Here is a 20,426-nt window from a genome sequence, read left to right on the forward strand (position 1 = left end):
CTCATCTCCCAACAATCTTTTTGTAGCTGGGGTTTAGGCAGCTCCCCCTGGGAATGTGATTACAGCATTTCTGTGACCTGTGAGGAAGCTAGCCAGCCAGTCCCCAGGGAACAGGAGAAGCTGAAGAGGCCCTAGAAGCTACAAAGAGAGAGAGTCTCCTCCATTGCCACGACTTCAAATTCTCATGTCAATAAACGTGTCTAAACACAGAAGACTGTGCTAATGAATGCTAAAGTCCTGCACGCTATTGCCACTTCCTGTTCTCCTTGTGCTTGCAATTGCTTCCCAAGGGACGGAATTACAGTCATGTGCCACCATGCCCAGCTACTTATGAATATTTTGAAATATTTAATTTGTATAATCACTTATCTGTGTGTTATAAGCCAATCACATAAGCTCCTTTAATCTTTTTTTACTTTGAATTTTCCATGCAATTATTTTTTGATCGTTTTCCCCTTTTCCCAGCTCCTCTCAGATACCCCCCACCTCCCTACCCATCCAACTTGATGTTCTTTCTCTCTTTCTCAACCTCTCTCAAAAATAAAAATAAAAACCCACAAAAATGAAAATCAAAACTAACCAGCAGCCTGGCAGTGGTGATGCACACCTTTAATCCCAGCACTCGGGAGGCAGGCACAGGTGGATCTTTGTGAGTTCGAGGCCAGCCTGGTCTACAGAGTGAGTTCCAGGACTGGCACCAAAGCTACACAGTAAAGCCCTGTCATGAAAAACAAAAACAAAACCCTAACAAAGAAAAGACCAATAAAATAGAAAATGCCAAAACAAAACAAAATTAAATAAGTCCACACACACACAAACAAACAAACAAATAAAACCAACAAAACATGGAGTTCCTTTTGGCCAACTACTGGACACGTGGTCTACCCTGGAGTATGGTTGATACTCAGTGACACTCCATCAGAGAAAACTAATTTCCCCTTTCCCAGCAGATATCAATTGCAAATAGCTTCTTAGTGGGGGGTGAGACCTCATGTCTACTTCCCCTCCCAATGCTGGGACCTTGTCTGGCTTAACCCCTTGGAGGTCATATATGTGCTGCCATAGTCTCCTTGAGTTCAAATGTGTGTCAGTCCTGTTGTGTCTGGAAGACATTGTTTCCTTGGAGTCATCTATCCCCTCTGGCTCTTACAATCTTTCTGCCTCCTCTTCCTCATAGATCCCTGAGCCTTGAGAGGAGGAATTTGATCCTATTTAGGACTGAGCACTCCAAAATCTCTCACTCTCTGCACATTGTCCAGTTGTGGGTCTCTGTGTGGACTCACATCTACTGCAAGAAGAATCTTCTCTGATGTGGGTTAAGTGAGGCACTAATCTATGGATGTAGCAAAGGGTCATTACGAGTCATTTTACTGTTATGTTCTTTTAGCAGAATAATAGCATTTGGTTTTCCCTAAGTCATGACCTATCTAGCCTCAGGTTCTTGGCCACATTAGCAGTGTCAGGTATGTGTTCTACCTCATGGAGTGGGCCTTAAATCCAGTTTTTAAAAGTGGCTCATTGCTTCCCTAAAATTCATGCCACCATTGCACCAATATATCTTGCAGGAAGGTTGCTGTTACAGGTCACAGGATTTGTCTCTGGGAGATATTGATGATAACCTTTCACCTCTGGCAGGTGCAAAGTACCTTACACGACCATGAACTCTATTCAGTCAGGCACCAGTTCCACTTCTCTGTGTTGAATGACATAAGTAAGTGTTGTCTTCAGCAACAGGGCCTTACCATCAGGTTGTGGAGAGCAGCCAATAGCCTGTAATGTTTGGGGGGCTCCATGGTACTCTTTTGGCCAATGACTCAACAAGATGTAGCCCATTCCTGGCACTAAAGGTTTTACTTGGTGACATTAGATGTCTAGTTGTGGCATCATCCCCTCATTATTTGGTGATTCAATTTATCTTTCTTTCATATTGTATATATTTCAGAAAACTACCACAGTAGTAGGTTTCCATATGGCTTTTCAAAGGTCCTTTAGAGTTAGTTGCCCCTCTCCCTATTGCTGTGGGATGTCTTTCTGAATGCTGTGAATATGTGTTGCTTTGGTTGGTTGATAAATAAAGCTATATTGGCCTATGGCAAGGCAGCTTAGAGGCAGGCAGGAAATACAAGCAGATAGACAGGAAGAAGAAGGGCAGAAGGGAGAGACGTGAACCAGCCACCCAAGGAGCAACATGTAATGGGACACAGGTAAAGCCACAGAACACATGGCGATACATAGATTAATAGCTATGGGTTAATTTAAGATATAAGAGCTAGCTAGCAAGAGGCCTGCCATATACTATACAGTTTGTAAATAATATAAGCCTCTATGTGTTTACTTGGGTCTGAGCGACTGCAGGACCGGGTGGGATACAGGAAAACTTCTGACTACACCCTATTTCCTCCTTTACCCTGCCTTTCCATCCCTCTCCCTATTTAATCTTCCTATTCTAGTTTCCGCTCTCTCTCCATAACACTGCACTCCATTTCCCCTTCCTTGAAGGATCCTCTCCTCCCCTCTGGTCCAAATCCCTGTGGTTATTCAAATTGTAGCACATGTATTGAAAGCTTAAATGCTAACATCCACACATAAGAGAAAACATACAGTATTTGTCTTTTGAGGTCTGGGTTACCTCATTCAGGATGATTTTTTTTTCTAGCTCAATCTATTTACCTGTAAGTTTCACAATTTCATTTTTCTTCCTTGATAGTGAGATGTATTACTTGGATACAGCAGAAAGATGAATCCTGTTTTCTAATCCAATCTATTAATCTATGTCTTTTTATTGGAGAATTGAGACCATTAATGTTGAGAGTTTATTTTATTTTTGTTTGTTTTTTGAGACAGGGTTTCCTGTGTAACAGTGTTGGCTGTCCTGGAATTCAATTGTAAACCAGGCAAGTCTTGAACTCACAGAGATCCTCCTGACTCTGCCTCCTGAGTGCCAGGATCAAAGGCATGTGCCACCATACTTGGCTAATGTTGAAAGTTATTAATGAGCCATGTTTATTGATTCCTGTTATTTTGTGGGCATTTCCTCCCTCGTTTTATTTACTATTCTTAGATTAATGATTCCCTGTGTCCTTGGATATAGTTAATCTCTTCCAATTGAAGTTTTCTTCTAGCTTCTTCTGTAGAGCTGGAGTGGTAGAAATTGCTTAAATTTGGTTTTATCTTGGAATGTTTTTCTTTCTCCATCTACTGTGATGGAAAGTTTAGCTAGATATAGAATATGGGCTGGCATCTGTGGTCTTTTAGAGTCTGTAGATCATCTATCCAAGTCCTTCTGGCTTTTAGTGTTTATTGAGAAGCCAGGTGTTATTCTAATTGGGTCTTTCTTTATATATTACTTGGTCTTTTTCCTTTTCAGCTTTTAATATTCTTTGTCCTGTATGTTCAGTGTTTTGATTATTATGTGTTGTGGAAATTTCTTTTCTGGTGCCATCTATTTGGTTTTCTTTATGCTTCTTGTATCTTGATAGGCATATCTTTCTTTAGATTAAGGAATTTTTTCTATTTTTGTTGAAAGATATTTTCTGTGCCTTTAACCTGGGTTTCTTCTTCTTCCTTTATTCCTATTATTCATAGATTTGGTGTTTTCATGGTGTCCCAGATTTCTTGGATGTTTTGTGCCTGGATTTTTTTTTTAGGTTTTACATTTTATTTGCCCAAGATATCAGTTTCTTCTACCTTGTCTTCAGTACCTGAAATTCTCTCTTCCATGTCTTGTAATCTGTTGGTGAGGCTGTCCTCTGAGGGTTTTGCTTAATATTCTAAATTTTTCATTTTCAGTTTTATTTTAGTTTAGGTTTTCTTTAGTGATTGTATTTCTTTGTTAAATTCTAGTTCTATAACTTAAAATGTTTTCTTACTTCATTCAGCTGCATTTTTACAATTTCATAAGGCATTTATTTATTCATATCTTCTTTGAGGTCTTGAAGTTATTCATTGCTGTTTTGAGTCCTTGTCTTGTACTTCAGCTAAATTGCTTTTCTCAGGACCTATTGCAATAGGATCACTGGCTTCCAGAGGAGGCATGTTGTCTTGGTTGCTTGTGTTTGGTTTTGCACTGGGATCTACACATCTGGAGTTTTGATGTTTGAAGTTTTATTGGTATGGATATCTGTTCTCATCTTCGTTGGGTAGGTATTCTGTTCTTGTTTTTTGTTTTGTTTTGTTTTTCAAGACAGGGTTTCTCTGTGTAGCTTTGTGCCTTTCCTGGATCTCACTCTGTAGACCAGGCTGGCCTCGAACTCACAGAGATCTGCCTGCCTCTGCCTCCCTGTATTCTGTCCTTTTACTGCTGTTGCCTATTCTAGATTCTAGCAATGTGGTGGATGTTAGGTCCCTGATAGTTTTCTGAGGGTCTGCAGGTAGCAACAGGAAAGAGCTCTGGGGACACTGGGTTCACACCAAGAGTCGGAGTCCCCAGGGAAAGGGGTACTGTGGGAGTAGGGGCTCCTCCAGGCAGGCTAGACCTCAGAGTAAGCCTGGAGAGATGAGGATGAAAGAGGTAGGGGGACCCTGGGTCTGTACCAAGAGCTCCTTAATCTTTAAAAACACTTTTGGAGTGTTTCCTCAAAGCATCTCATTGATCAATCATTTTAATTTTTAAAATAGACTTCTTTTTTAACCTGTATGGATGATTTGACTGTGTACCCACATGCATGCCTAGTTCTCATGGAGGCCAGAAAAGGGTGTCAGATTCCCTGGAACTGGAGTTACAGATGTTTATGAGCCACCATGTGGGTAAAGAGAATTGAACTCAGTCTTCTGGAAAAGCAGTCAGTGACCATAACCATTGATCCATCTCTCTAGTCCCAATATTATGTATTTTTTTAAAATAGAAATTTTAGGCTTATAGAAAAACTTGGCATAAATTACCTTCCTTTTCCTCTTGCATTAGTTCACTGCATGTTATGACCAATATTGAGGCATTCTTGTCAAAGTCCAGAATGAACACTAGGATTCATTCTTTGTGTTGTATCTTCTAAGGGTTCTGAAAATGCGTAATGTAATAAGTATATTGTCACAACTTTGTTCAGAACAGCATGTTCTCAAAATACCCTGTGGCCCACCTGTTCAATCTTCTCTTTCCACTCAATCCTGGCAGCCACTGATGGTTTTACTGTCTCTGCAGTTTGGACTTCCTAGAGCATTGTGGAGCCATGATATGAAGTCTTCACTGGGCAGGGGGCAACTTTCACTTAGAAATGTGCACTCAAGGTCTCCCACACTATTTTTACATAGCTTGAAAGTTCTTTTTTTTTAATCACTTAGTAGCATCCCATCTTTATGTCTCAATCTTTTAGTGAACTTCTGCCACTAGGCACGTGACCTTCAAATGTACCAAACTTCTTCCACCTAACTTAAAAGAAACAGGAAGGCTTGAAGGGGATGGAGTCAGACATTTCTTTGACCTTGGGTCCATCAGTTTCACTCTCTAACAAATGGCTCCTGTTAAGGTCAGCACGTGATAAGGACAGTGTCTTAGTTCGGGTTACTATTGCTGTGGTAAAACAGCATGATCTAAACCAGCTTGGGAAGGTTTTAGCTTACACTTCCACAATGTAGCCCGTCACTGGGAGAAGTCAGGACAGAAACTCAAGAAGGGCTGAAACATGGAGGCAGGAGCTGATGCAGAAGCCACGGAGGGGTGTTGCTTGCTGGTTTGTTCCTCATGGCTTGCTCAGCCTGTTTCTTATAGAACCCAGGATCACCAGCCCAGGGATGGCAGCATCCACAGTAAGCTGAGTCCACCACCATTCACTAATTTAAAATATTCCCTACAGCTGGATCTCATGGAAGCATTTATTCAATTGAGGTTCCCTCCTTTCAGATGACTCTAGCTTGTGTCAAGTTGACATAAAACTAGCCAGTATATATAGCATAATGTTCTGGGCATACTTCAAAATGTACCTGCTCCTACCTAATGGAAACACCAGTCTTCAGTGTGAACTGCTAGGGTTCTTGGCAGGAAAGCACATGAAAGTGTTGAGGTAAAAGAAAAATGAGGAAAATGGAGAGAACATGGGAAGGGTCAGAGCCTCCTCCTCCTCCTGGGATCAGATTTTCCACTGTGTGCTGATTGAAGTCAAGAAACTACAACATAGCTGGGCGGTGGTGGCGCACACCTTTAATCCTAGCACTCAGGAGGCAGAGGCAGGTGGATCTCTGTGAGTTCAAGGCCAGCCTGGGCTACCAAGTGAGTTCCAGGAAAGGTGCAAAGCTACACAGAGAAACCCTGTCTTGGAAAACCAAAAAAAAAAAAAAAAAAAAAAAAAGAAACTACAACATAACTGATAAAGTCAAAATTATCTACAGAGATAATCATCAGTTTCCAAAAACCTTCTCAAACAAGGATGCTTGAAATACAAAAATAAGTAAAATGTATTATTTAGGGTCAGAATATTTGTAACTTTAAATTTAGACATATTAGCACCTCTCTCATCTTCAAACACAAATAATACACATCATAAGACTACCTTACAATTTCATTACACAAGGAGATTATGCTAAGAAAACCAGTAACCTAGCTTATGTTTTGTCCTTGATGGCTCTCCTGCTGCCTGGTAAACACCATACCATAACCAAAACAACTTGTAGAAGCAAAGATTCTTTGGCTTCCGCTTCCAGGTCACAGTCCATGACTGAGGGAAGTCAGGGGAGAAACTCAAGGCAGGAAATGAAGCAGAAACCATGGAAAAATGCTTACTGGCTTGCTCTCTATCTGGCTCCTAGCTGGCTTCTTTATATAGCCCAGGACCATTTTCCTGAAGAATAGTTCCACAGTGGGCTGGGCCCTCCTGTGTCCATCAATAATCAAGACTGTTCCCACAGATATGGCCAGTTTGATTGGACAAATACCTCAATTTAGGTTCCCACTTTCCAGGCAACTCTAGATTGTTTAGACTCTAGATTGAACTGACAATAAAAACTAAACATATTTTACTTTCATTTCCATATTTTACTTACATTTAAATTTTTTTTAAATTTTATGTGTATGAGTGTTTTGTCTGCACATAAGTCTGTATACCACATGTGTGCAGTACCTGCAGAAGCCAGAAGAGGGCATCCGATCCCCCAGAACTGGAGTTACAGACACTTGTGATCTTCCATGTGGGTAATGGGACTGGACAGGTCCTGTAGAAGAGCAGCCAATGCTCTTCATTGCTAAGCCATCTCTCTAGCCCTAGTTTTCACTTAAATTTTAAACTTTGCTTAATATCGAAATCTTGCTGAAATTATACCCTTTGAAAAAATAACTCAAAAAGCCACAGAACCATAAATACAGACATTGAAAAGACACTTGAATGTAGTTTTTTCTCTCTTAAGAAGTTCATGTCTTGACTATATTCCCAACCTCCTAAAATACAATTTTTCTTTTTGAATAGTCTTGCTATGTAGCTAAGCACTGACTGTCTTCCACTCTTTAAAAAGTTTAAATTTTATTTATTTATTTACTTATTTATTAAGTGTGTGTGTGTGTGTGTGTGTGTGTGTGTGTGTGTGTGTGTGTGTTTGCTTGTGTGTCTGTACATGGAAGCCTGAAGAGGGTGTCTGATCCCTGGAGCTGGAGTTAGAGGCAGTTAGTTGTTAGGCTCTTAACATGGGTACTGGGAGATGAACGTAGGTCCCATACAAGAGCAGCATATGGTCTTAACCACTGAGCTCTCTCTCTGCAGATATGCTCCCACTCTGTTTGTTGAGACAAGATTTTATATATCCCAGGCCAGTCTGGAATTCAGTATGTATCTGAGGTTGGCCTTGAACCTCTCATCCCTCTGCCTCTGCCTCCCAAGTGCTGAGACCACAGATGTGAATGTCCAAGCCCATTTCAATAGGCTGGGGAGGCAGCTCAGAGGTTAAGAGTACTTGCTGTTCTTGCAGAGGACCTGAATTTGGTTCCTGAATTTGATCCACGTTTGAATCACAAAAGCCTGTAACTCCAAACTCCAGGGGAGCTTAATACCCTTTTCTGGCCTCTTGCTGGTACACACACACCCACATGCACACACACACACACACACACACACACACACACACACACACACAAAGATAAAACTATTTTTTTAACGGCAATAGCTTGTATTCTGTCAGAAAAATTGAGGTCAGAGGACAAAGGCTTGCATGGAAAAAGTTCTCCTGTGATCTAAAGAGCATCTGGGACGTCTCTAATCAGTTGTGGCAAGATACACAGAAATGCAAAGTGACCGTCATGAAGGAAAAGTATTGCATTCACAGATCCATAGAAGAGGGATGCTCAGTTAACAGGTAGCCTCCCAGGGAAGCACAGAGGCCAGTCAGGAGAGAGGGAATATGAGAGGGTATGGGTGTCTCAGTCGATGTTCCATTGTCAATAGACACCATGACCATGGCAACTCTTATAAAAGAAAACATTTAATTGGAACTGGCTTATGTTTTCAGAGGTTTAGTCCTTCTTCTTTGTTTTGTTTGGTTTGGTTGGTTTGTTTTTTCGAGACAGGCTTTCTCTGTGTAGCTTTGCGCCTTTCCTGGAACTCACTCTGTAGCCCAGGCGGGCCTCGAACTCACAGAGATCCGCCTGCCTCTGCCTCCCAAGTGCTGGGATTAAAGGCATGTGCCACCACCACCTGGCATGGTTTAGTCCATTATTGTCATGGCAGGAAGCATGGCAGTATGCTGGCAGATGTGCTACTGTGGAGGTAGCTGAGAGTTCTACATCTTGATCCACAGGTGGCAGAAAGAGAGCCACTGACCTGGCTTGAGCTTCTGAAACCTCAAAGCCCACCCTCAGTGACACACTTCCTCCAACAAGGCCACAAGTTATAATCCTTTCAAATAATCCCACTCTCTGTGAGCCTATGGTGGCCATCTTCATTCAGACCATCACGGTGGGTTAAGACTCTTCGTTGTGGTTTATACAAGAGACAAAGGATGAGGCAAGGAAAGGACAATGTGCTGCTCCAAGAGCCACGGACCAGCTGACGCAATCTCAGTGCTGGGCACGAGAAACCTCCTCTCAAGTTGTTGGCCAGGGAAGTCCAAGAGACCCCCAAAACAATAGAGACTGTGGCTGTTGTCTTTGGTTGCTTCTCAGAATTTGAAGGGAAGGCCCTAACTGAAGATATCACATACTTTCGACACAAGACTTGGAGATTTGAGTGAGAACTGACCTGGAAGCCTTCTTCCTGAGGACTGGCCCTCATAGTATCTGAAGGTGGTATGCAAGATGCCAAGGGAGAAAAATCACTCACCAGTCCTACATAGCAATAAAACCTGAGAACCACAACAATGACCAGCATGGCAAGATATTCCTGAGGGTGAAACAGTGGTATATGTTTAACTGCATTCTTATCCTTATATCCACAGATAAATGTATCTCTCACCACTCACCAAAGAAGCTTATTTTTGCATCAGACAGATACCATGACAGAAATTCATGACTCATGACAATGCAAGGAACTGTAGTTGGACTTTTATGTCCTGCCAGCCAGCTCCCAAATAACTGCATGGAGTTTTCTTATTAATTGTGAAAGCTCAGCCAATAGCTTAGTCTTGTTACTAACTAGCTCTTACAAGTTAAACTAACCCCTTTTTTTTTTATTAATCTACATTCTGCCATGCAGCCTTTACCTCTTGTCCCATTTTTGTATGTCTGACTTACTCTGGGTCTGGCTGACTTCTCTGCCCTTCTTCCCAGTATTCTGTCTGCCCCTAAAATCCTGCCTAGCTATTGGCCATTTAGCTTTTTATTAAACCAATGACAGTGATATATCTTCACACAGTGTAAAGGAATATTCTACAACTAGTACAATTGACCATGGGGTGTCCAACATCAATTGATACATCTAGCTGAAAAACTTTATACCTTACATTTTTCCTTTTGCCAACTATAATTTTTGGCTTCTTGAGCTCTTTTTTTTTTAATTATTGCCAAGGAGTTGAAATTGTGGATAGTTAGGGGATTGGATTAGATTGCTTTGTGTCCAGCAAATGGTATACTGTATCACTGTTCACTTTATAGCAACAGATTTGATGAGTCTTAGCTACTTCTTTATTGTCGTGACAAAACACCATGACCAGAGCAACTTATTAAAGAACACACTTAATTGGGGGAATGTGGTGATATTGTGTTCCCCAAAATATTGTGCACTCTGAGGTCAGAGAACAGAACAGCCACTAGGTACAGAGGCCAGAAAATGGTGGCACACACGCCTTTAATCCTAGCATTCCAGAGGCAGAGATCTGCCTGGACCTCTGTGAGTTTAAAGCCACACTGGAAACAGCCAGGCATGGTGACTCATGCCTTTAATCCCAGGAAGTGATGGCAGAAAGCAGAAAGGTATTTAAGGCGTGAGGACCAGGAACTAGAGCCTGGTTAAGCTTTCAGGCTTTCAAGAAGCAGTTCAGCTGAGATCCATTTGGGTATGAGGACACAGAGGCTTCCAGTCTGAGGAAACAGGATCAGCGGAGGAATTGGCAAGGTGAGGTGGCTGTGGCTTGTTCTGTCTCTCTGATCATTCAGCATTCACCCCAATACCTAGCCCCAGGTTTGTTTTTATTAATAAGAACTTTTAAGATTCGTGCTACAGGAGAATTACCATTCCAGAGAGTTAAAGTCCATGACCATTATGGCAGGAAGCATGACAGGCAGGCAGACATGGTGCTGAAGCAGTAGCTGAGAGCTTTTATCTGATCCATAAGCAGGAGACAGAGAGAGCCAGCTGGGAATAGCATGGGCTTTAAAAACCTCAAAGTCCACCCTCAGTGACCTCCTGCAACAAGGCCACACCTCCTAATCCTTCCCAAACAATTCTACCAACTGGGGACCATGCATTCAAATATATGAGTCCGTGGAGGCTGTGGTAGTTCTAATGTAATTGGTCCCATAAGCTCATAGAGAATGGCACTATTAGGAGGTGTGACTTTTTTGGAGGAAGTATGTCCCTGTGGGGGTGGGCTTTGATGTCTTATATATGCCAAGTCATGCCCAGTGCTTCAGTCCACTTCCTGTTGCCTTCTGGTCAAGATTTAGCCTGCACATCACCATGCTCCTTGCCATGATGATAATGGACTGAACCTCTGAAACTGTAAGCAACCCCCCCCCAATTAAATGTTTTTTTATGAGTTGCCATGGTCATGGTGTCTCTTCACAGCAATTATAAACACTAACTAAGACAGAGGCCATTCTCATTCAAACCACCATAGCATTGGAAGTCTACACATGAATCTACTTTGAGGCAAAGAACCACAAATATAGGAGGAAGAAAGGCACCAATATGGATCTATAGCCAAGGTTTAGGTAAGATCAGGGGGAAATCACAAGTTGGATGAGGACAACAACCCTCTCAATCTAGAAGTTTCCCAAATAGGCCTTTGGGGTTGTGGGGTGTACAGGTCTGTGATTGAAATTTCTATATCAAGACAGATTAACAAGAGACAAGTGTACAAATCCATTTAAGTTTTATGAGACACAAGAGCTTCAGAAATGAAGACCTAAAACTCTAGGGAGAATTGCACTTTCATTAACTATGTTCGAGAACACTAGAGCATGAGCTAATGTTGATCAGACATGAGGAAGTCTGTCTGTCCAGCTTCTTGGCTTCTCTTTTCCTAATATGATAGGACTGGACACCTCTCTATCAGAGTGGCTCTCCAGGGATATGAGGGAAGGCCAGAGAGTGACTATCTGTGGTTTCTCGATGTTCTTAGCACAAAGCATACCAAGGTGCTATATTTGGGGGCATCATGTTCTGAGCTCAACAGAGCTAGTAGGCGCTAGGAAGCATGCTGGATATTTGTCACCCAGCCCCTACAAGGGAGTGATGCTTTCTTGGGCTGAGTCCTCTGGAGCCACCACTGTGCATTTTCTGCTTTTACAGGTGACAAGTCAGCAAGGAGACCCTCCAGGAAACAAACTTCCACGGCTGCAGGTCCCCAAGACAGGCACCATGCCCAGTCTAGCCGGAAGGAGCCTGCTAAGGGTAGCCCCAGGTCAGGGTCTTCCCGGAAGAGGCAGATGGAACATGGAAGCTGTCACAAGGGGCTTCGGGGACAAAAACCACGCAAAGTGGAGAGGCCTTCCCAGGGGAGGAAGAAGGACCGGAGGACTTCCCTCAAGAAGCAGAGAACACCTCCAAAGAAGGAAAGGGAGGCTCTGGGGAAGGAGACAGGCAAGCAGCTGAGGAAATCCAGGTGTGTTGTAACTGTGATTGGCTGCCCTCTTCCCAGCCCTGGGATGGGGTGGTTCTCACTTTGGGGAGAAGTAGCTACTGCTCTTGCTCCTACTTTCCCAGACCATCACATGTAGAACAGCCCCAATACACTGTTTGTTATAGCAGCTCATATTGCAAGTGAAGCTCTGGCTGTGGAGCGGTGGCCCAGACACAGAGTAGAGATAAGATCTCAAGGTTCCTGACTTTCAGCTGGTGACTATCACTCCAGCTGAAAATAATGAATGGCATTGGATTTGGAAGTCCTACAGGGATCATGCACACTCCGTCATGCACACATAGGTGTGTAAGTACCCTTCTCTCTTCTAGAAATATGACAGTCTAGAACTTGACGAGTTCTGCCAGCTCTGAGCCTATGGGCATTGGGATGACTGACTTGGAATCCTTTGTTCCACTAGTATATGGGGCAGTCGACAGGCAGCTAATGGAATCTACAGGTCGGGTTTCTACAGGTGGCTTTTGGTGGCTTCTCTTTGGCACTCATTAGAGACAGTCTATGATTTGCTCGCTTCTAGGGATATTTGAAGAATCCCTTATGATGGATGAGGAGGCTTTTGAAGCCAGCGTGAGAATTAGGGTGATGGCAAACACTTGATGTTCCTTCTGGGTTCCAGCATGCTTTCTTTACTCATACTGTTGACAGAGTCAGTTAGGGCCAGAGCCTGGACCCTGACGTACTCAATAAGAGAAAAGAAGAGAAAGGAGGTTTATTAAATGTAACTACTTTGGGAAGAGGAACAAAGAGGTCCAGTAGCTACCACCCCAAGTCTATCTTGAGGCCCTGACAAGAAGTTTAGGTTTAAATAAAGAGCAGGGGTGTGTATAATTAGGCAGTCCTGGTCAAGACATGGTCCAGCCCATCGTCGGTTCATGTCCAATCTCTCCGCAAAGTGGTCTGACACTCTGTGAGAACTGTGTGAAATCTCTTCCTGATCTTCCTCTGACTGGCACCAGGATTCTGTCTTTTGCTTCTCCCAGCATGAGATTCCTTGGAAATTCTAATTCCTGGGTCGACTGTTCCAATAATCTCAGAACCCAAGGGGGAGGCACAGTGTTTCTTTGGAATATTTTCATTCCCGGCTAGAGAGGAGGCTTAGTGGTTAAGAGCACGTACTGCTTGCCCTTCCAGAGGACCCAAGTCCAGTTCCTAGAACCTATGTTGGGCAGTTCACAAATGCCTCTAACTCCAGCTCCAGGGACCCAAGGCTCTCTTCTGGCCTCCTCAGCATTGTGCTCAGATGCACACACCACATACTGACAACATATTTGTTTGTGTTTGGAGATTCTACTCCTGCACAGTATTAACAGTTCTTGGCTCGCAAGTGCTGGGATTATAATCACATGCCACCGTGCCTAGATTTTTCCTTTGGTTATTTATTTGTTGTTGTACCCAGGATTGAACCCAGGTCCTTTTGCATTCAAAGCACATGCCCTACCATTAAGCTACACATCCAGCTAGCTTGAATGCATTGTTGATGATTGCCCTTGGGTATCTTAAATTTTAGAAGGAACACGTACCCTAAATGACATATGCAATATAAGGCATTACAGACAAGAACTCAGCGGTGCTGACTGCCATGACAGGGATGAAAAGACTCAGCCCTGGTTCCCCAGATGCTGATTGTCTAGTAGGAAAGATGAGACTCAATTAAGACAAGGCAGAAAGCAACGTGCGCACAAGACAAGATTTGATAGTGTTGTACTGCTGGGGCCCTGGGGCATCACATTTCCACTACAGAGAAGGTGAGCATTTCAGTAAGTATCTGAAGGACAGATGGAATTTAAACAAACAATGACAACTCCTTCCAATGAGGGATAACATCATACAAAGACTCAAAGACAGCTATCACTGGGAATGTGTAAGGTATGACCAAAAATGCCTATGGCTGGGCTTTCTGCATCCAAGGTTATGCTAGATTTCTCTGTTTCCAAGAGTTAAGAAATTAAAACTCAGAGATTTCTGTAAACTGGTGTCCAAAACCTAAAGGTAGCAGTAATCCCAACTAATCTCTTTATGAGCCTTGTTAAGGTTTTCCAGACATAATGTCTTAGTTTGTATTCTACAGCTGTGAAGAGACACCATGACCAAGGAAACTCTTACAAAAGAAAGCATTTAATTGGGAGCTTGCTTACAGCTTCAGAGGGTCAGTCCGTGATCATTATGGTGGGAAGCAGACAGGCATGACTCCAGGACGGCAGCTGAGAGCTTTACATCCTGATCCAGACAGCAGGAAGAGAGAGAGGCAATGGGCCTGGCTTGAACTTTTGAAACGTCAAAGCCCACCCCCGGTGACATACCTCCTCCAACAAGGCCACGCCTCCTACTCCTTCTCAAATAGTTCTACTAACTGGAGACCAAGAACATATGAGCTTCTAGGGGCTGTTCTCATTCAAACCAGTACACATGACCTTTCTCTAGACTCTCTTTCCCCCTTCCCCATCAGCTACCGCGTCACTCTATCCCTGAGGATGCACAAAGCACACACAGGAATTTGGACCCTGAAGCCGCTGAGCAGGCAGTATTACCAGGGCATAGGGAGGGGCAGAGCATGGGGGGTTCTCAACAGAAGTTCTCTGTAGTTGTGCTAGCCAGAAAATAACCACTAGGCATTGAGCACTTGAAATGTGGCCAGGGAGACCAAAGAAATAAGTTTCCAACTCAATTTAATGTAGCATTATTTAAATTTGACATGAATGCAACTGAGTTAGTGAATTTATTTAACTTGGACAGACAGAGTTTTGAAACTGACCTGAACTGACTTTGGAATCAAAGTATTTTGTTAATGATATAAACATCAAAGAAAAATAACCTTATATCGCTTGTTTTGGAGGAAACATTTTTAAAGCATGTCTAAAACAATTTGTGTATGCATATCGACTTTTTCAACTATAATTTTACAAACTACAAATAGAAAATATTTATGATGGAAATTTGATGTCTGAATTTGCATGCACTGTAAATGAAGAATAGATATCAGGTTGTGAAAACAGTACCAAAAGACTATTAATAGAATATTTTGGCTAAGCAGTGGTCGTGCACACCTTTAATCCCAGCATTTGGGAGACAAAGGTAGATGGACCTCTGTGAGTTCAAGGCCAGTCTGGTCTACAGAGCGAGTTCCAGAACAGCTGAGGCTACATACAGAGAAACCCTGTCTCCAAAAACCAAACAAACAAACAGAAAAACCATAAAGAGTATTTTGATGGTTTTTACATTGATCATGTTAAAACTATAATTTGATTGAATGAATGAAATACATTATTAATTTTATCCATTTTATGTCACCATTTAAATATGTGTCTTAAAAAACTTTAAGTTAAAATTTCCTAATCTTATGAGTATTGAGCTGAGGTTTGCAGCCATAGGAAATCTCTGGTATGTCAGAGGGCTCCTCACACTTTTGTGTTGAGTCATGCTCTTGCTCCCTTATCTATAACCCAAACTACAACCTAGCTCTGAGTTGGAGTGAAGCAGGTGTCCTCAGCCTAGGATACACCTGCTCTGGGCCCATCACTGAACAGGACTTCTTGGTGTTCCTTTGACTTACCCTGCCTGGTGCTGGGGCTCACGAATAGCTGTTCTGACTCAAAGTTCAATCTCATATGACAGGGTGCATTTAGATTTCATTGGTCGTTCTCAGTATTATGTTACGTTAAAAGAAGGTTTCTAACAAACTATTGATACAGGGAAAATCCAGGTTTCCCCATGGGGTTCTTAGTCTCATTCATAAAAGAACTTCAGAGTAGACTCAAACAGAAACTCAAGGACAATTTTGTTAAGGTTTAAAATAACCCCAGAGCAGGCCAGCTGTAAACTGCTGCTGCCCAGAGATTGGAGGAGAGAAAGGAGAAAGCCATGCCATTTAAGATGGTATGGAAGCCAGACACATGGTGGACAAGCAGCCACACCGTGTGGAGGGAGGCTTTAGAGAATGCGTAAGGAAGTCCAAAATGTTGGGTAAGTCCAAAGTGCTAGAGAAAGCATGCTCAGAAGAGAGGAGGAAGAAAAGCTATGCTTTTCTGGATAACTCAAAAAAACAAACAGACTTATGAGCTACATGACTGTAGCCTGGTAAGCTGCTACACTGGGGGCCTGAATTGGGAGAAGAAAGGGGAGAGCTGTGTTATTGAAGGACTAATTATTCCGCCCACCTCTTTAGCATGGCATAAGGTAAACCCACCTTCCTAAGGGTGGTCCCTAGGCCAAGAGAGTGACCCTGCCTAACTGAAATGTTAGGTCTCCACCCAGGTCAGAGATTCTATTCTCTTGACCAGTAAGAGTTATTGTTGTTGTTTAATGGATTTTTATTGTTGTTATAACACTATGGAAAAAATGACAGAGGAAATAGGTGAGTTTAAAAAAATCAGTGAGACAGAAATGCTTATTATGTGCATCTGAATACTTGGGGATCTAGGGAGAGTCATTACATGGGGACAATTGACCCTTGTTAGATCATAAAAGTCTTATTTCTTCCTGTTTAGTATAAGGGATTAAGCTCTAAATTCTGAATGCAATAATCTGGTATTCTCAGCATGCTCACTGCTTGAGGACATCACTGCCCCTTAGAAGTGGGACTAATACCTGTGGTCATATTTTACCATTTCAACAGGAGCTTTTCAAATGAAAAACATGCCATGCTGTTCATGTTTATAAATGATTTGGGGACAATAAAGAGCTTTCTCATTACTCTAAATTTGTAATGAAAGTATTTTAAATAAAGTTTTAAGATAAAAAAAATTACTAGTGTGTGTCTTAGGGTTTCTATTGCTGTGATGAAACACCATGACCAAACAGCAAGCTGGAGAGGAAAGGGTTTATTCTGCTTACACTTCCATATCACTGTTCATCACTGAAGGAAGTCAGGACAGGAACTCAAACAGAGCCGGAACCTGGAGGCAGGAGCTGATACAGAGGCCATGGAGGGGTGCTGCTTACTGGTTTGTTCATCATGGCTTGCTCAGTCTGCTTTCTTATAGAACCCAGGATCACCTGCCCAGGAATAGCACCACCCACAATGGGCTGGGCCCTCTCCCACCAATCACTAATTAAGAAAATGCTTTTCAGGTTTGCCTACAGCCCATTTTTCTGGAGGCATTTTCTTAATTGAGGTTCCCTACTCTCAGACGACACTAGCTTGTGTCAAGTTGACATAAAACTAGCCAGCACAGTGTGTGTGAACGGAGGTAAACGCCCCTGTGCATATTTGAAGGTCACAGGACAACTTTGTGGGGTTGGTTCTGTCCTTGTGACTTTATGTGGGTTCCAGAGATCAAACCCCAGGCACCAGGCTTGCCTGGCAAGTGCTTTGCCATGTAAGCCATCTTGTCATCCCTGAAATCCTTACAAGAAAGGAAGAAGGAACAAATGAATGGAGAAAAGATTAAAATTACAAGTGGCTCACCTTTTATTCCTATTGGCCGCCACTGTGCTACTGTGTGCATAGATGGAGAAGGCAACCTAGTCATACCTGAGGCTACAGAACACAGGTTTGGCCTCCTCTCGCTAGCAGTGGGACTCACTGCCCATCCCTGGTAGAGACAGGCCCCATCATCTCTGTGAGTGTCAAAGATCCTGCCCATCTTTCCTGAGAATTCCTCCCGTCCAGAGCCCTTCTAACTCTCATTGACTCTGTCATGGCTCTGCCCCTAGGTCCACTTCCTTAGCCTCCAGTGTGTCCACTGGAGAGTCCCTGTCTGAGGAGGAGCTGGCTGAGATCCTGGAGCAGGTGGAAGAAAAGAAGAAGCTCATCGCCACCATGCGGAACAAACCCTGGCCCATGGCAAAGAAGCTGAGGCAACTCAGGTGAGCGAGATGCAGGGAGGGGGGACCCGGCCCATGGCAAAGAAGCTGAGGCAGCTCAGGTGACTGGGCTGAGGAACAAAGCCTGGCTATGGTGAAGACACGGATAGAGCTCAGGTAAGTGGCTGTAGGCAATGCTTCCCATGGCACAGGAGGCTTGTCTTCTGTAGAAAAGGGACATGCTCTCCTCTTCTTTGCCCTGGTGGGACTGGACAGGAAAGGAGATCTGCCCCTCCAGCCTCCCCACTGTAAGCATGGCACACATAGATGCATCAGAGTGGGGCAGCCTTTAAGATCTGCAGGCATCGATCTGTGCCCCAGCCTTCCATTGCTTTACAGCCATCTCATCCCCAGATGCAGCTATTTCCATGGCTACCTTTCTTTCCACACTAGAGGAGACTTATTCCCACTTCCTGTCTATCAGTCAGTAGTCTCACCTTCTCCTTCAAACATTTGATTCATCCTCCCACACAGAAGCCCCTCCTTGGCCTTCCTTCAGTGATGCAACTTTCCCCAGGAGCTGGCTTCCGTGGGCAGGATGACCAGGAAGGGACTGCTGTGGCATGACCTTAGCACTCGCTTCTGACCGACTCTGCCCCAGCCGCAAGGTCGAGTTCTGACTGAACTTATCCGGTTCTGATGAGGAACCTTTGCAGAGAGGTGTCACAGCTGCCATGGTCTTCTCTAGTCACCAGCTCCTGCCCCTTGGTGTCTTCCGCCTAAGACACAAGGGAACACAGTACAAGATCTGAAGGGTGGCCTTGTTTCCTGTCAGCAGCGTCAAGGCCCATCCCATACTGGGTCCCAGCTGGCTCTTCAGCTGGCACATGCAGACAGTGAATATGTATTCTGAACATCTGGAGATGCCTCTGGGCTGCACATATGCCGCTGGACCTCTGCTAAGCATGTTGACACTCACGCGAAGCTATCAAGGCTGACAGGCAGGCCCAGCACTCCTACCAAGGCCCTTGGGTGGTTTTCTCGTATCCTCTGTGGGAGCACTGAAGTGATGAATCCCACCTACTTCCCATGCACACACTGAGACTTGGCCTAGGATCCCCTCTGCAGGACATGCCCACTACACCTTTCTGCACTCAGGGCTTTATGCTCTCATTTACAGAGCTGTACCTAGTCACTGTTTACTGAATATTCCTTAGGTGCTGGGCCCAACTCTAAATGCAGTAAGTGTAGCAATCCTATTTCCTCAAAACAGCCCTGTGAAGCAGATACTATTTTATTCCCATGTGTACTGATGAGGAAACTGAGTCACAGAACCACCAAGTAATTTGCCCAGTGTTCCACAGCAAGTTAAGTGATCCAGTCTGGATTTGAACTCAGAAACTCTGGCTCTAGAGCCTATACTGTTAATCACTTCTCCAGAATCACCAGACCTTGTAGAATGCACCCCTTGCCTGCTGTAGACTCTTTAAGCAGTTAAGTCTCTGTCTTAGTCACTTTTCTATTGCAATGATAAGACACCATGCAGGACCAAGGCAACTTACAAGAGAAAGTTTATCTGAGGCTCATGGTTTCAAAGGGTCAGAGTTCATGATAATGAAGCTGAGGTAGCAGGCAGCAGGTGTACAGAGCCTCCACTGAGAGCTCACCTCTTGAAGCACAAGCAAGAGGCAGAGGGCACAGTGAGGACAGGGTGATTCATTTGAAGCCTCAAAGCCTACCCCCACCCCACCCACTGACTCACCACCTCCAGCAAGGCCACACCTCCTGGTCCTTCCAAAATAGTTCCATCAGCTGGGGACCAGGTATCCAAACATATGAGCCTATGAGGACCATTCTCATTCAAACCACCACAGTCTCCAACTGCAGATGGCATTTCCAGAGGCTACATCCTCTTTTTTAGAAGCAATGCTGTGGGCCTCAGCCTCTGACACACTTATGAGGCTAGCTGACCCAAGCATATGGCTCGACATTGCCTAAGAAGGATGGCAAGGTACAAAGAACAATGATGGCAAACAGAACAAACCTGAGTTTATGTCCCATCTCCATCCAAGTGTTTGTTTGTTTGTTTGTTTTACTGGATCCTTAATCACTCAAACTGACTCCCTTCTCCTAGCCTTTCAGCTTCACATTCCTCATTTACCCCACAAATTTTAAATATCAAGTACCCTAGACAGAATTAGTAAACAATAGTTAGTGTTATTATTAAAGTTTGAACATCTCTTGTGCCATATACCATGCTGAGTCCTGAAAGATGCAGTTGGGGAATAAAGATGAATCAGAGAAGCACAGGGGCATCATTGGCAATGGGACAAAGCAGGAGGTGTTATTGGCATAAGAATGTCATGTCCATGAGTTGAGGACATTGCTTTAATCACAGTCACGTGGTTCTTGCTTTGTCAGACCTGAACTGGGTCTGAGAGTGTAGCATGATAGTAGAGGGTTTGCCTACTGTG

The 20,426-nt window shown here is 43.6% G+C and overlaps 1 protein-coding gene across 1 annotated transcript in view; it reads left to right on the plus strand.

Annotated features, from left to right (window-relative positions):
• Positions 1 to 20,426, plus strand: part of Tmc2 (transmembrane channel like 2) — a 75,381-nt gene that overhangs the window by 1,497 nt on the left and 53,458 nt on the right. The window contains exons 2-3 of the mRNA XM_006984559.4: positions 11,862 to 12,174; positions 17,863 to 18,015. Coding sequence (XP_006984621.1) covers positions 11,862 to 12,174; positions 17,863 to 18,015 — 466 coding nt within the window. The remainder of the gene's footprint in view (positions 1 to 11,861; positions 12,175 to 17,862; positions 18,016 to 20,426) is intronic.

This window comes from Peromyscus maniculatus, chromosome 4 (assembly GCF_049852395.1).
Source record: "Peromyscus maniculatus bairdii isolate BWxNUB_F1_BW_parent chromosome 4, HU_Pman_BW_mat_3.1, whole genome shotgun sequence".
NCBI lineage: Eukaryota > Metazoa > Chordata > Mammalia > Rodentia > Cricetidae > Peromyscus > Peromyscus maniculatus.